At 35.9% G+C, this 15,871-nt stretch overlaps 7 protein-coding genes and 3 pseudogenes across 10 annotated transcripts, besides 4 other annotated features; 7 read left to right on the top strand and 3 right to left on the bottom strand.

Moving 5' to 3' along the window:
• Positions 1-540: part of a mobile genetic element that runs on past the window's edge.
• Positions 541-578: a mobile genetic element.
• Positions 541-578: a terminal%2Cinverted (terminal inverted repeat of Banshee-A3 transposon ID:TVAGG3_0036970).
• Positions 579-1,423: 845 nt separating this feature from the next.
• Positions 1,424-2,038, top strand: TVAGG3_0036960 (protein of unknown function, DUF4106 family; the record flags this gene model as incomplete). The annotated part of the gene is made up of 1 exon (XM_051220619.1): positions 1,424-2,038. A coding segment is annotated over one exon (615 nt), but the record flags the coding sequence as incomplete, so codon positions are not given.
• A 231-nt stretch (positions 2,039-2,269) lies between these two features.
• TVAGG3_0036950 lies at positions 2,270-3,377 on the top strand (annotated as a pseudogene). The gene has a single exon. A coding segment is annotated over exon 1 (1,108 nt).
• Positions 3,378-3,753: 376 nt separating this feature from the next.
• Positions 3,754-15,554: a mobile genetic element.
• TVAGG3_0036940 lies at positions 8,714-9,636 on the top strand (annotated as a pseudogene). Its single transcript has one exon. A coding segment is annotated over exon 1 (923 nt).
• TVAGG3_0036930 (protein of unknown function, DUF4108 family) lies at positions 9,701-10,090 on the top strand (the record flags this gene model as incomplete). The annotated part of the gene is made up of 1 exon (XM_051220618.1): positions 9,701-10,090. The coding sequence occupies one exon, from the start codon at positions 9,701-9,703 to the stop codon at positions 10,088-10,090; it is 390 nt and encodes a 129-aa protein (XP_051105604.1).
• TVAGG3_0036920 lies at positions 11,571-12,361 on the bottom strand (annotated as a pseudogene). Its single transcript has one exon. A coding segment is annotated over exon 1 (791 nt).
• Positions 12,771-12,971, top strand: TVAGG3_0036910 (uncharacterized protein; the record flags this gene model as incomplete). The annotated part of the gene is made up of 1 exon (XM_051220617.1): positions 12,771-12,971. The coding sequence occupies one exon, from the start codon at positions 12,771-12,773 to the stop codon at positions 12,969-12,971; it is 201 nt and encodes a 66-aa protein (XP_051105603.1).
• On the bottom strand, positions 13,000-13,563 carry TVAGG3_0036900 (uncharacterized protein; the record flags this gene model as incomplete). Its single annotated transcript, XM_001296313.1, has 1 exon — positions 13,000-13,563. The coding sequence occupies one exon, from the start codon at positions 13,561-13,563 to the stop codon at positions 13,000-13,002; it is 564 nt and encodes a 187-aa protein (XP_001296314.1).
• Positions 13,829-14,218, top strand: TVAGG3_0036890 (uncharacterized protein; the record flags this gene model as incomplete). The annotated part of the gene is made up of 1 exon (XM_051220616.1): positions 13,829-14,218. The coding sequence occupies one exon, from the start codon at positions 13,829-13,831 to the stop codon at positions 14,216-14,218; it is 390 nt and encodes a 129-aa protein (XP_051105602.1).
• Positions 14,433-14,828, top strand: TVAGG3_0036880 (uncharacterized protein; the record flags this gene model as incomplete). The annotated part of the gene is made up of 1 exon (XM_051220615.1): positions 14,433-14,828. The coding sequence occupies one exon, from the start codon at positions 14,433-14,435 to the stop codon at positions 14,826-14,828; it is 396 nt and encodes a 131-aa protein (XP_051105601.1).
• A 49-nt stretch (positions 15,555-15,603) lies between the features above and the next one.
• Positions 15,604-15,867, bottom strand: TVAGG3_0036860 (uncharacterized protein; the record flags this gene model as incomplete). The annotated part of the gene is made up of 1 exon (XM_051220614.1): positions 15,604-15,867. The coding sequence occupies one exon, from the start codon at positions 15,865-15,867 to the stop codon at positions 15,604-15,606; it is 264 nt and encodes an 87-aa protein (XP_051105600.1).
• Positions 15,868-15,871: the final 4 nt, after the last annotated feature.

The raw sequence follows: 15,871 nt of genomic DNA, 5'->3' as shown, positions 1-15,871 counted from the left end.
TCGGAAAGGATTCTCAGCGATAATAACTTATATTTTCAAGTTCATCGAAAGAGATCGAAAAGCAAACGTTCCACATCTACAGAGAAAAAGAATTGATATATGAAGTCTAATTCCTTTTATAACTACTATATTTTTATTCTTATGACTAAAAAATAATATATTATTTAACAATTTTCATTTTTTTCTTTTAACAATTTCGTTTTATTTCCATTTATTGTTAAATGATTTTTAGCATACACCTTTCTTTGTTCATCTTCTAAATACAATTTATTTTTTCTTAGATATAATTCTATTCATTCAATTCGATCGTCATTTTTCAGTACATGATCGTAATTTTCAATTATTGATCGCGATTTTACTTCAGAATTTGTTCGCAATATTGCTTATCAAAATTATATCTCTATTCTCTCATTTCTGTTTAGTCAATATCATTACACTCCTATTGTCTAATAACATGCTATTAATTTTCTTAAAATTAAAAAAAAATATCAACTTTTAAAAACAGAAACTTAACATCCTTAGTTCAATGGATTTTGATGTTGTTGTAAACAGAAATTCATCAAAAGTGACACCTCAGAAAAGCTAAAATATTGAATTTTTGGAACTTTTGATAGAGCACGTTTTTAAATATTAATTAAAAAAAAAAAAAAAAGGTAGTGGGGCTTCCAGGCACTTCGTGCCTTCTAGCCCTGTTGATGTTTAGTATTAATGAAGTTTTTTTTTGAAGGGCTTCCGGGCACGAAGTGCCCTCTAGCCCATAAAAAGTTTAGTATAAATGAAGTTTTTATTCGGAAAATTGTTAGTCTTCTGGGTCGAAAACATTATATAATGTGTCACTTTTCACAAATTATATATGTTTTCATGTTTTGTCAAGACTTCTTCGTAAATGTTTTGTCAAGACTTCTTCGTAAAATCAGACAAAAATAAAGTTTAGGGTAGAAGGTTAGATCTAACCTGTTTTCTAACCTCTTTTCTACCCTCATGAATTTTCATGATTTCATCGTACATGTTTTGTCAAGACTTCTTCGTAAATGTTTTGTCAAAACTTCTTCGTAAAATCAGACAAAAATAAAGTTTAGGTGAAGAGGTGAGATCTAACCTCTTTTCTAACCTCTTTTCTACCCTCTTGAATTTGTCATGATTTCTTCGTAAAGGTTTTTGTCAAGACTTCTTCGTAAAATGTTTTGTCAAGACTTCTTCGTAAAATCAGACAAAAATAAAGTTTAGGGTAGAAGGTTAGATCTAACCTGTTTTCTAACCTCTTTTCTACCCTCATGAATTTGTCATGATTTCTTCGTCATAGGCACGGAGATAGGACGGTTATTTTACAAAACTGACAACACTTTGACCGAGTAGTTTTTTGTGCTGAACAAAAAGTGTCATATAAACATCTGTCAAAAACCGCTTTTTAACTTCACTTAAAATGCCACGTAAGCTACGTAAGAATATACGTAAGAGGAAGAGAGCATTGAAACATCCAATAGTAAAACTAACACCACAACAACAGTTGCAACAACAAATTATGAATGACCCCACTATGTTGCAACAAATGTCAAGCAACCCTATGCTTTTAAGCCGAGTTATTGGTGCACAGAGTGGAGGTTTAAGAGCGGCACTTTTAGCGAAAATGGCAGGCTATGGTGGAGCTGCAGACGGAACAGCTTATAACCCTCAAAGTCAAATGAATTTGAGTTCACTCAAAAATCAAATAACAGATGTCAAAAAGTCAAACATAGACATACAGAAACAAATAAGTGAAAACGAAAAGAAACTAGAATATGACAGACACACAAAGAAACTCAATGAGTTAAACGTAGAGAAAAAGAAGAAAGAAGAACAACTGAAAGAACTAAGTACAGAGGAATATGCGAAAAAAGTGTCAGAAAAAGCAGCAGAAGTAGCAAAAATGGAACAAGATGTTATAAATTTGAAAAACCATACTACTCAATATAAAGTACTGAAAGATGAAGAAATAAAACAAAAAGCCCTGAAGACATATATGGATAGCGATGAGTATAAAAAAGAAGTTGAAGCAAATGTAAAGGCAGAAAAACTTTTACAGTTGCAAAACCAAACCGTACAGTATGAAAACTTAGCACAAGAAAGTAAAAATAACGACGCAGCCATGCAAAAGGCAATGAAAAGCGCAGAATATATAAAAGCTAATAATGACTGGTTAGATGCCCAAGCCAACGCCAAAGCAGCCCAACTTATAGGGTCAATAAGGACAAAAATACAAGCGGATGAAGACAGTTCAAATGAAGCTTTAATGAATGCTGACTTTAAGAACGCCTTCGAAGCTCTTCATAGTAAGGTGAAACTAGTGAACGACTTCTCATCTGGAAAGAAACTGAAGTCTGAAGGTTTCGACAAAGAGTTAAGAGAAGTAGCACAAAATATGACGAAAATAACAGATGCAGCAACGAGACAGGCAGTTCAAAGTGCCTATGACGCCGTTAGAGCAACTGTTGTGGAAAGTCAAGAAAAAGAGTTACAACAGACCAAAACAGACCTAGTAAATGCTTTCTTAAGAACGAAAAGTCAGGTAGGACATTATGCTGCAGATGGAACATATGTGCCAGCTGGTGGAACTTATATACCAGCTGGTGGAACTTATATACTAGCTAGTGGAACTTATATACCACCAAACCCTCCAAGAGAAGCACCTGCACCAGGACTACCTAAAACATTTACATCGTCACATGGACACAGACACAGGCATGCACCAAAACAACAACAACAACCAACACAACAACCAACAGTTCAAAACACTGCACCACAACCAACAGTTCAAAACACTGCACCACAACCAACAGTTCAAAACACTGCACCACAACCAACAGTTCAAAACACTGCACAGCAACAACCACAAACAGAGCAAGGACATAAAAGAAGTAGAGAACAAGGAAACCAAGAATTCTTAAAAATGCTTAAGGAAAATTATGGTTACCCAGATACTCTTGACTTTAGTGACAGATATAAAGAAGCTATTAGAAAGTTCAAGGAAGGAAATACTGACCCGAACCTATTTAGCTTTATGGTTCAGCACCAAATGGGATATAATTTCAAACCTGGAAAATACAAGCTCGCTAAGGGATATGATTTAATAGCATATCATCCAAATGACATGACTGAATTTACTCCGAGATATTTGGTGTCAGAGCTAAATGATAATTCAACTCTCTTCATGAAACGCGTAAAAAATAGAGACGGAACGAAAGAAGAAAGGTTTATGAGTCCGGATGACTTAGATAGGGAACTTTTAAAAACGGTCTCGGAATATATGAAATGCCAGCAGATGAGGTACAAGAAACTCCACAGGAAGAAGTTCAGATACAACCAGACATGGAAGAAATAGTTCAGCAACAACAGCTAGAAGAGCCAGAAGGAAACGAACAAGTCCCTCCTTTGGAAACTAACTTCACAGAACTAGATGAAGATTTGGAACAGCCGAAAAATCTTGACCCTCAACAAGAGTATGCGGAGAATATGGAATCTTTCCAAGAGTCTAAGAAAAATTCAGCTGACATAGTAGAAGAATATCGAAAAATGTTCGCCGACATACAAAAGACTCCAACATCAGATGAAAATATCCAGCATAGAATGGAAGTACTGAAAGATAATGTACACAAATACAACAATCCTTTTTACTTACGAGCATATAACGTTCAATCTTTGGCTGAACTCGGTGAAAATAAAAGGTTAAATTTCACCAAAACATATAGAAATGAAACATTGTTTAAAGTTCATTCAGAACCTAGCCAATATGGAAACAAACCTACTTTTGTTTCTGCAGACGATGGAACTACAATGAGATGGGGTCATAAAGCTAATCCGGATAGGTGGTTCATAAACTTACAACCACAATTCCAAGAAGTTGTAGACGCAATGGAAGTGAATGGTGAACCAGATGTAGCTGGTATTTTCAGCGCGGCTTTAATGCCATTGAAAGATATGAAAGATGCAGATATTTTGAACCAGTATGAAATGAACATGGCTGATGGAAATATAACACCTGACGTTCTAAAACATTTATCTCAAAGAACTACACAGAACCATAGAGATGGTATATTTGGTGAAGAGTTTAGAAAGAAAGTTAGGAGATAGAAGGAAGAGAACCTATTGTACATGACCTTGCAAACAAAAGTTTACAAAATGTCATAAAAACTTACTTTGCAGACAATGAACCGAGAAGGGATGAATATTTAAGAAAACTCAAATGGACAGTACCAAATGAAATGTTAGTATTGAAAAACATGTTCCTTGACAAAATAAAACCAACTACAGAAATAAATGACGCAAGACTGAAACATTGGGTAAAAGCTTTCCCATTCACAAAAGATATTATTGGTAACATGGAAAGAAAACCAGAATGGCTACAAAAACATATATTTGGAAACGAGCTTATTCCATATGGACAAGCTCTGTTTGAAGAGCTTGAACCGGAAACTCAGGAAAGAGTCATGCAAACAATACGCGAAGACTCAAATACAAACTATGACAAAATCTTTCTAGGATATAGGTTACCTGAGATGGGCGACCAGAGCCCAAAGCAAAAAGGACATGGGAAATTTACAACATACTAGTAGTGAACATGAGGCAAAGATGCAACAACTTGAAGCAGAGGGCAAGTTACCAAAAGCGACACCAAAGAAGAAGAGTAGAACAAAGTGAAAGTAGTGAAGAAGTAACTTCATCTAGTGAAAGTAGTGGCAATGAAGGAAAAGAAGAGTTAAAAACTCAGTCAGGAAGAAAGTAAAGCTTGGTCCGAGTGGGTTCTATTATGATATATAAATCCAACTATTCTATATTTTTACCCATATGAAATGTACGCCGCTCAGAATATAACGCCAACAGTTTTGGATGCTATGAACGGAAATGTTTCCGAATGGTATAACGAATGCGACAATGCCATTAGAAGGTCAGAAATAGTTCCTGGAACTTACGAATATACAACTGCTGTTTCTTATGGAAACGTAGGTGAGTTTGGAGAAGGTTCTTCAACAACAGTAGATATTGCTTGCGACAGGTTTCATATTATTTCTATTGACAACTCATTCTTATACGTGGAACAAGACATTGAAATAAAACCTTCTGCCAAGTTGTCTGACAAGAAAGGTTGCAATGGAATTTTCTATGTCGGATACCAATATGCTCCAGAAGTTTTCATGGGATATAAGATATATTCTAACTCTGACTTAGTTCAAAACAGTAACATGGGCAAACTATGAATGGTTCGCTTTGAGAAACTCAGTACAACCACAAGCTAGAGAACAAACAGACCAGTATGCAAATATTGAGAAAATAAGAAGACTTGACCCTAACGTTCCAGGAGTTTATGTTAACCTTTCTGGTTCAGATGGAACTGCTGCCACTAAAGTAAAACTGAAACTTAGAGTTCCTTTGTCATCTTTCCTCATCTTCAGGTTTTTAAGATACTTGCCAAACTGGGCAGGAAAAATTTCTATTGAACTTACTCCAAGCAAAAATAACTTAGTCATTGCACCAACACAAGACCCATTCAGCATTACTGTAGCTGGAACTGGTGGAGCCAAGTTCGTGACTTTTGCAAAGACAAAGTTGACTTAGACTTTGGTTTCTCAAACTTCAACAATGAAGTAAACTATTATTTCAATGCTGCTGGAACTGCTTGGGACCCAGTTAAGTTTACATGCGAAAAATTTGAATGCAAGAGAATAGAAAGCAGACTTGCAGTCTATATGTTGGACCCAGATATTTCAAATGCTTTAGCTGCCAAATATATTGCAGTTCCACTTATGTTCCCTATACACCAAATATCTGTCAAAGACTTTGCAGGTGAAGTTGGAAACCAAAGTGCTGACCCAGGTGCAAGAACAGATATTGCTTTAACAACTGCAATGAAACATGCAGATACTATGTTTGTACTGTTCAGACGAATATAAATGACTATTTCTTGTTTCTACACCCCGGTATTAAATATCATATAAACATAGATGGCAAATATTATCAAGAGAAGAATATTCTACAGTTGAGGATATGAGGTCATACAACTTGACATTAGATGCTATGAAACTTTAACAACAATTTCACAACAAATTAACCCTGAAATGCAAAGTTCTATTATGCCATATGTGAAAGTATGGACTCATACAGGAGGTCAAAAAAACCAATATACAAATGGAGACCGTTCAAACTTTTGGCTTGGCATTCCATTTGCTGACTCAGAAGACTTTATGGTGGTATTTCAACTGTTGGTACTGTACAAATACAATATACTGGTGACAGAGACGGTCCAGATGAACTGAGAGCAAAGAAGTTTACAAAACCAATAGCACTTTTCACGGAAGATGCTCTTTTGAAGATTCGTTCGATGAAACCTGCTGGGGCTCCTCAGATTGGCATAACGACAGCTTCCATCGAGCAGATTTTGGCAGCAGGTCAGTAAGTTGTTCTTGAACTGACTTCTCTCCGTCAAATATTGACAGTACGCCAGTTTTGACATAATATTGTAAGATAAACTTACCTTTAGAAATATCTGTAAGTTTTGTTGTTATATTTTTGTCAACGTCAAGAACTTTCACCATTTCAGTTATACCAACTTTCTTTGCTTTATGAAATATTTTGGTTCAGCAAATATTGCTATTCTATAACATTTACCATTGTTTGTATAAAGAACTATTCTGTCAATGTATTTGTATTGTTTGTGTGTGTAAACTTTGTTCTGCTTCAATTCGAAGAGATACTCGAATACGTCCATCTTTTTATTCTAAGTAAAATGTCATTTCCGAAAAATAGAAGCGTAGTGTTTCAAAAGGTTTAATGGCGGTGGCAGATGTGAAGTTAAATTCACCAACTCAAACAACAGTCAAAGTGTTGTTGTCAATGTCAAAGACAGAGATGTTGAAGTGGGGAAACCATACGAAGACGAAGATGGTATAACAATTGTTCCTGTAAAAGAACAACCAACATATCCTGAAGTTAGCAGAGACTTAAGTTCTGTTGCAGATATTCGAAATGACTACCAACAACTTAAAGACAAACTTCAAACTCAGGAGAAGATTTGTCAAGCTTTAAGTATAATGTTAACTTGGTCGAACAAACCCTGTAAAAGTGAACTCATATGTCATTGCACTCATGAAGTCTTGAAAGAACTATTGAAACTTTTGACAGAGGCAGACGATATAAACATCAAAGAAATAGAACCCGACATTAGTTGCTGTGGTGTTTCATATAATGTCATTGACAAGATATACGTTATGAAAGGAGGTGAAACGTTGAACTTAAAGTATAGTTTCCAGACGTTATAAAAATATTTGACGACCACAACATTTCATTAAAATTTATTTGCTAAGTAAAAATGTCAAAACTTCTTGAAAGATGTTTGAAGAAAAATAATATAGACTTTATTTCATGTAAAGGACTTTACACACTTTTGAACGATATGAAAGACCCTGTTTTGTTTGTTCGTGTAGACAAAGGAAAGTTCTATGTCTTTACAAAATATTTGAACTTCTTAGACAGAGAACTTCAAGAAACGCCATGTGAAAGTTTAGATGAAGTTCTTCTCCACTTTCAGAAAAACTTTTAAATATATATAAATGGCAGAAGACATAATGGTTTATACTATTACGACTAAAAACCCTGAGTCATATAATTCTATAACAACAAACTTACAAAGTCCAAGGACGGTATTGTAAACTAACTTTAAACACAATGACGACTAAAGCCTGTTTTGCTCTTTTGACACCAGAAGACTTTATTGTTGTGAATGGTAAAAAATACTCCTTTGAAGATACTTACTCAGATATACCACCAACAGGTTTTGTTGACTTATTTAATACTTTAAGGACGGGTGTAACATGTGCTGCAACTAGAGCAGGTTTCATTATGTTTGGATGTCCGACTGAGTTTTACTATAAACGATATGAGCTATAATACAAAACTTATTTCTGGTTTTTACTACCAACAGTTTCCTATAACAGGAAAAGGTGTCATACAAGGAATGTCTATTCCATTGACATTAAGCACACCAATCTTATATATTGTTTCAAACTTAGGTTCAAAGTGTATTCGAATGTCGACAGAAACTATTATGACCAAAAGATACTTATGCGTATAACAATACTTTCTCTGCTGGTTTGCCTATTGTTCATTCGAATGCAGAATTTTCAACCTTAGTGAACTCAAACACTTTGGCAAGTATAACGTTTGACATTAGTTGACGCAAACTTTGTTCCTGTAAAACTTTTATGTCCTATGTATTTGTCAATGACGGCAGAAAGTTTCGAATTGGAAGATGCAACTGGTGAAAGTATTGTATTACAAGAACAACTTCAACAACAAATAGCTCAAGAACAACAAATGGAACAAATGCAACAACAAAGTCAAGAATAAAAAAATATTTTTTTTTATTTTTATAAAAATGTACAGAATAGACGTTTCAGATTTTTATGACTTCCAAGCCTTCAGAAATATGTGTCCATTTAGAGACTATAACAAAGCAGTCGAGAATTTGAAACGTTTAGTCATTTATGTTGACTCTGCCCCAGAATGTTATGTCATGAAAGAATGGGATGTTGTCTTTAACAAACCAAGAGCAACAATAGTTTCAGAACAAGAATGTAGACAGAAACTTAAGAAAATAAAAGTTGTACAAGTTGGCATGAAGATGTTAGATGCTTGGGATATCTTATTGTCAAAGTTAGAAGATTTTTCAGTTCGAGGTATAAAGTTCTATACACCTTCTCCAAACTTCTATTCTATCTTCACTGGATATAAATACGAACAAGTAGAATGGAAAGAAAATATTATAGAAGCTTGGTTAGACCATGTCAAAGAAATTATATGCAATGGAAACGAAAGAGTCTATGAGTATATCTTATGTTGGTTTGCAAACATCTTACAACATCCAAGTGCTAAAAATGAAACTGCTCTCATTATAATTGGAAAACAAGGAACTGGTAAGAACACATTCTTTACAGATATTTTTGCAAACTGTTAGAAGGTTATTCGAACCTAATATGACAAACTTAGAAAACATCTGTGGCAAGTTTAACTCTTCAATAGAGAATATGAAACTTATAGTTTGCAATGAACTTCAAAGTATAGATACAACAAAAGTTTTGAACTCAGATGCTTTGAAGAGTCTTATAAAGACAAAGTTGGTGTTGTTGAAAGAAAATATAAAGACCAAAGAGTTTGTGAAAATGTTGCAAACTTCATTATGGTTTCAAACAATGCTGTTCCGATGAAGTTAGAAAGTTCTGACAGAAGATATGTAGTTGTCAGAACGTCAGATTCTCATATGCAAGATACAGAATATTTTGACGACTTAGCAGAAACTTTGACATCTGACTTTTACAACCACTTGTTCTCATATTTCATGACATTAGATATTTCTAAGTTCAATCCAAGACAAATTCCACATACCGAAGAGAGACAAACATTGTTAGAAGCAAACAAGAGTGTATATGAACTGTTCATAGATGAAACTGACTTTGAGTGTTTAGATGAAAGGTCATTGTACGATTCGTATAAACAATATTGTCAAGAATATGGTTATATGACAGCTTAAACGTAACATTCTTGGCAAATGTCAAAAGTCTTTTAGACGTACAGAATGGTGTATATACAAAGAAAATTTTTTATGAGTAAATTTAAAAAAATATTTTTTTATCCGATAGAAAAGATGGCAAAATTCATCTCAGTAAACAAGTACATGTCAGGACTTAAAGAAGAACTAGACCCATTCACATATTTGAATGTTTACTTCTACCATTTTGAAAAGTCTTCATTCAGCAAAGTTTGGAACATCGAACCAGTTAAGTTTGCTATTGTGACTAAAAATGGTGCGAAATTTGAAGACTTAGACATAGAAGGTTTGTTAACAGTCAAAGAAAGTTTTGACAGAAGGTTTTCAAACCTTAAAGAAGGCAAAGCATACAAACTTGTTATACCTTATGAACCAAAGAAAGCAGACGACTATGAATATTATGAGTCTAAAGTTGTAGAAGTTCAAGGTAAATTGGGTAAAAAGATTTTAGAGTCTAAGCCAGTGTTTACTCCTAAAGAGGAAGAGAACATTGACATTGACCCAGAAATGTTCTAAAAATAAAATTTTATTTTTACATGTCAAATTTCTTTTTCTCTGGAACTAGTTCAGGTTCTTTCTTCTCTTCTTCTACTTTCTTTCTTCTTTCTTTCTTTCTTCTTTTCTGGTGGAGTTATGTCAAATTTGGCGCAACTAATTTATGTAAAAGTTCTTTGTCCTTTAATAGCTCATCTATTCTGTTTTCTATTTCATTTCAAGAACGGCGCATGTGTCTTCTTTGCATTCTAAAAGTTTTGTTGGACTTCATCTCCAAGAGGCGTCATCTCTGTCAACAAGTCTGTCATTGACAAATTTTAAGACTGCTCTGCTTAATGTTTTATGGTTCTTGTCATATCCCAGAAACAGAACTTTAGAACAAATTCCTTTCTTGTTTACACTATGTAAGATTTATGGTCGACAGATGTTTTGCTGTCGAAAAGCTTGTCTCGAATATAGATAGCGAAATCGCTAGACATTTTCTAAAAGATAAAATTTTAATTTTTCTAAAAATATGTTAGAAAAAAAGTTTGCTGACATTGACAAAAAATTTGAGAATGTTTTAAACAAGAACAAGAGGAAGTTAGAAAATGCTCAGATAAAACCTATACATGACAAGTTCTTTATTTGCTCAGAATGTATATACAGGTCTAATTGCACCACCGGGGTCGGGTAAGACTTTCACTTATCTTAAAATGGCTGCACAACAACAAGAACTAGATGAGAAGAACCCATTTCTATGAGTTAGTTGTCATTTGTAGTACTTCTGGTCAATTTGACCAAACCGTCAATTCGTTCAAAGATATTATAAAGAAGTCTAAGTTAGTATGTATAAAAGACTCTGAGTTGTTAGATTGGATAAAGAAGTACCAAAGAAGAGTTTTGAAGTATAATGCTATAATGAGTATATAAATTCTAAGTTTAAAGACCCAAATGAGGAAATGCAGAGAATATTAGAGAAGAAACACTTCAGAAACAAACAGAAAGAGATAGAATACATTTCGAAGAAATTGCAATCTTACGATTGGAAGACATACCCTCATAGGTGTCTTCTTATCTTAGATGATTTCGCCTCTCATCCTTTGTTAAAGAATAGAGAACAAGATATGTGTCGAATTCTTAGAAGCTCAGACACTTTAACATCTCAGTCGTAATATGTGTACAGACAGCAAAGAGTTTAAGTAAGGATGTTAAAAGAATACTTACTGACATTATACTTTTCCCGGATTGTCCGAAGACGATTTCATGGAACTTATGAAAGAGTCCATGGCAGGTAAGTTTGACAGACATGAACTATGGGGAAGATAAAGTCATACAAGACCTCATACTTCTTTCAGAATTCATATCTACGCAAACAAAGTTCAAATTGTAAAAGTCAAGCGTAAAATAAAGAGTTCATTTACTCTGCTTGTTTGAAGTTGTCAAAAATATCTGTTATTTTTTCCTTCAGTAGCGGTAAGTCTTCTTTGAAGGTAAGTATTGTAACAACCTTTCATATCATAGTGTGTTTGAGGTAACGTATCTTGAACTATTTGTTTCACATCTTCATTCGGTGTCATTGAAATCGGTAAGTTTTTCGCGATAGAACCAATTTCTGTCAGATTTGTAAATCTTAGCAAGGTCGTAAAAGCTTTTGTTGTTTCTTCTGACTAAATGCAACATAACCATATCTTTATCTTCTTCATTTTCCATCTCTTCAGTATAAATCATATACTTATAGTTCTTTTCCTTTCCTTTTGGTACCGAACGTGGTATTCTTTTCTGAATGCTTTTGTCTTTTGCTTCAAGCTTGTTCTCTAGCTCTTCACGTTCTTGTCTATGAATTTCGTCAAGAAGTCTGTAAATGCCATGCATAACGAGGCGAAGCCCACATTGCAACAGCATTTACAAGAAGTCTATGTACATAATATCCTCTCAAACGTTTGGCAATTTTTCACGATTTTCATAGAGTTTTGGCGACTGGGGTTTTTTACCTACTCGCTGTTCTTCACTGTTTTCATAGAGTTTTGGCGACTGCGGTTTTTTACTTACTCGAGTTTTTGCGACTACGAAAAAATCCGTAGTCGAATTTTCAGCTTCATTTAATAGTTCAATAGTGCTTTGGTTCCTAAACCAGTCTTGTGGTTTCTTAGTATCTGGAGCAAAACATGCTGTCAAAATACTTTGCATTTGGTACATATCGTCTTTGACCGAACGAATGAGACGGAGTTGTTTGTTAAACTGTATGTACTCATATTCTTCATTTATAGCTTCATGGACTATAACTGTTGTTGTGTTCTCTGTTGTTGACATATCTGTCTTTACATACAAAATAAAAAAATAAATAAAAATAAAACTAACTTTATTTTTTCTATTTTGTATAAAAGATATGATTTCAGGGATTTTTTTTACGAAGTGTCAAAGTTCACTTCGTCAAAAAATAACAGTTATATAATGAAAAAGTGTCATTTTTTCATGTCCGAAGACTCGAAGGTGCAACACTTCCAAAATACCGACGAACTCAGAAGAGCAGCATGGCAGTATCTTCTTGACAACTTCTTTGAGTTCTCCAGGTACACCTTGGAAAATGCTGAAGAACTCCGACACAGAGAATTTGGAGAAATTGCACTCCAATACTACCTTGACAAACAAAGGGTAAACAAAGGGTAAACAAAGGGTAAAATAAGACTAAAAACTTAACGTTTAAAAAGTGACATTTTTAATGAGCTCCGAGTCACCGAGAAAACTTGGTCAGATGTTAGCAGCTTACTTCCCCGAGGAGGATGGAAGCGTTACATACATCAGGTTCAAAAACAACGAACCTGGAATTGCGTACAAAATTCGCAATTACATGACCATGGAAGAGTACGAAAGGTTCCTACAAGAGAAACCAGCTCTAAACAACTCAGAAAAGAAAGAATAAAAAGTTTAACTCGTAATTGTTTATTTTTTTACTTGTATGGGCAAGCTGCAAGAATGAAGTCGACTATCTCAGTCTTTGTTTTGACGAGCTGGACGGCTCTTGCGAGTACGTCTGTTTTGCGGTCTCCAGCTGGTGTCTGACCTTCGTAATTGCGCATGTTCTTGAGAGCTCCAACTGTAAATGGTTGTAGGATGAAGAGTCTCTCAGACTGCTTGAGGTAGTCTTCACGGTCACGAACCGAATCTGTGGTACGAGTCGAATCGGTCGATTTGAGGGAAGAGACTGAAAGCCTGTCGTCTTCCATAGGGGCAGTAGCATAATCTTTGCGTAAGCGGTTCAGACCTTCTTCGAACTCTTGGTCTCTCTTGGATTGAGATTGGAATTGTGGGGCAGGGTTTTGCATAAACATCCAAGGGTTGGGGAAGTAAGGCATAGGCTGAGGAGGGTAGTTCGGGAAGCCTTGTGGTGGGTAGTAACCTTGAGGTGGAAATTGGTAGTAAATCGGAGGTACTTGCTGGAACTGAGGTGCAGGGGCTGGTGCTTTAGGTTCCTCTGGTTTGGGAATGGACTCGGTTGGTGGGACGTCGGACATTCGTTTGTGTCCTGTGGGATGGAAAATATTTTTCTGTCGGAAAAAAACTTTTTCTGTCGGAAGAAAAACTTTTTCTGTCGGAAGAAAAAACTTTTTCTGTCGGAAGGAAAAACTTTTTCTGAAGTTCGACCAAAAAGTTCTCAATTTTCGAAAATTTGAATGGTTTACGGACGGACAACTGGAAGAGTTCTTCCTGTCGTCGGGAAAATTTTTCCCTTTGTCCGGAAAATTTTTTCCAGTTGTCGGGAAAATATTTTCCTGTCGGATGGAAGGACTCGGAATACCAGAAGGATTTGACGAGGCAATTTACCTTATAGAGATAAATGAAGTTGTTAAGCAGTACTTGCGCAGGGTAATGAAGCCCAAGGTCAAGTTCACCGCTATTTCTGGAAGGGCTGCCTTGAATCTCGAGACTTCGACTGGAATTCCAATTCAAATACCAGAAAAAACTCCTTTCGACGACATAAAGGACGCCAAAAGAGAAACTCTTGTTAAGTTCCTAAACAAACGTCCTTGGATAAAAATACCAAACAAGGAGAACCCCCTACCCCATATGAAATTGGCAATTCAGTCTCTCCTTCACTTCTCGGGTCAGCCGTTCTACATAACCTGTGAAGGCGACATCCAACCAGTTCAGTCAACCTTAACGTTTTGAGTAAAAACATTTTTTTTCATTTTTTGAATGAAGCAAGTTAAATTCGTCCCACACCAATCTCAATGGACCGATGAAGAGTTTCAAGCCATGGTTGAAGGCGTTGAGAACGACATAGACGGCGAACTTGAAGGAGCTCAAACCACAATTGCAACCAAAATTGCAAGTCAAGGAACAGATAGCTCCACTTAAAGCTACCAAAGCTACTCTTGACCTCATGGATAGTTACCGTTTAGATGTCAAGAGTGGAATAAGACAATTAAAATTAAAACTTCTAAACTACGAAGCTATACTCCAAAAGTTAGCAGAAATGAGAAGACTTTACCAGAGCTACTTACATGTAAGGGACTTACCTTCAAGCAGTCCGACCAAAGATGAATTTTCTGACATTGTCCCAATTTTGTCCGAAAGTCAGCTCAGATGTTTTGAACTGCTCCCAACATATCCAGAATATGAACGTTTGCCTGAACTCTTCCGCAATCTCAAAAAACGTTTTTTGGTTCTCATGTTCGAAACTTTTATCGGAAGAGACAACAAACGTTCAGAAGAAGAACAAGATATTATTTTAAACTTGTTGTATGACATAACTGTCATAACAAGCTTTTTGAAGTAAAACCGCCATTCTCAAACCACTTCATTTTTCGATGTCCGAACAAGCACCGAAGCCAAACACAATAGCAGATGTCCTTTCAAGGTTGCCAGACAAGCGCCCAGTTCAAATTCAAATTGCCCAATTGAAAGCTCATCTGACAAACACCATTAAGACTCTCCAAAGTAGTCTTATGACAGAGATGACCAATCTCAAAGCCGATGTCCTCATGAACCAAGCTTCCAATGAGAAATGCCTGAACGATTTCACGGAAACCTTGCGCAATTACGAGAGAGAAACCGAGACCTTGCCAGACTCATCTACCGTTTCTTCGAAGAGATAGATGCCATCTGGAAGGTACTCGGAAAGGACAGAACATGCAACACCGTACTTCGTGAACACAGAATTGAAGAAGGTATTATCAAAGAAGAGGAAGAAGAGGAAGAAGAGAAGAAGAGAAGAAGAGAAACACGAAGAAAGGAAGTTTGGGCAACCCTTGTTGCCGATGACGGTTACGAAATTTCCCAACCCTACCCATACCAAATCCGCAACAAGGAGACAGGCAAGGTTCTTACCCCAGTCCTCAACAACTTGGGACACTTGAACCTTAACCTTCGGAATCGCGGTTCAATCTCCATGGGCAAGCTTGTCGCAATTCAATGGGTTCCAAATCCAGGCAAGAAGACGAAGGTCAGACACATTGACGGTGACAAGCTCAACAACCGTAAGGAGAACCTCGAGTGGTTCTAAGAGTAAAAAAATTTTATTTTAGGGGGAAACCCCAAGTAAATTTAGGTGTTTATTTGGATAAGTATGTTAAATTAAGGGTAATTTGCAAAATTAGTTCCCGACCTTTGAATTGGGCTCTTTCGTTATCCCAGTTGCGTAGGAGGTCGTCCCAGAGGAGTTGGTAGAATTGCCAATCCAAGGACGATTTGTCCTCCCAGGCATTGAGGATGTACTGCTCGTAGAGTTTCATGACCTCTGCCTTGCACCAGACACCCTCTCCCTTGGAACGTAAGGCTTCTTCGAAGTGCTCGAATGCGATTGGCTGCGTGACCATCCGA

The sequence above is a fragment of the Trichomonas vaginalis genome, chromosome IV, assembly GCF_026262505.1.
Source record: "Trichomonas vaginalis G3 chromosome IV, whole genome shotgun sequence".
NCBI lineage: Eukaryota > Parabasalia > Trichomonadida > Trichomonadidae > Trichomonas > Trichomonas vaginalis.
Note: the sequence above shows the minus strand (reverse complement) of the source record. Positions and strands in the feature narration are given on the sequence as shown.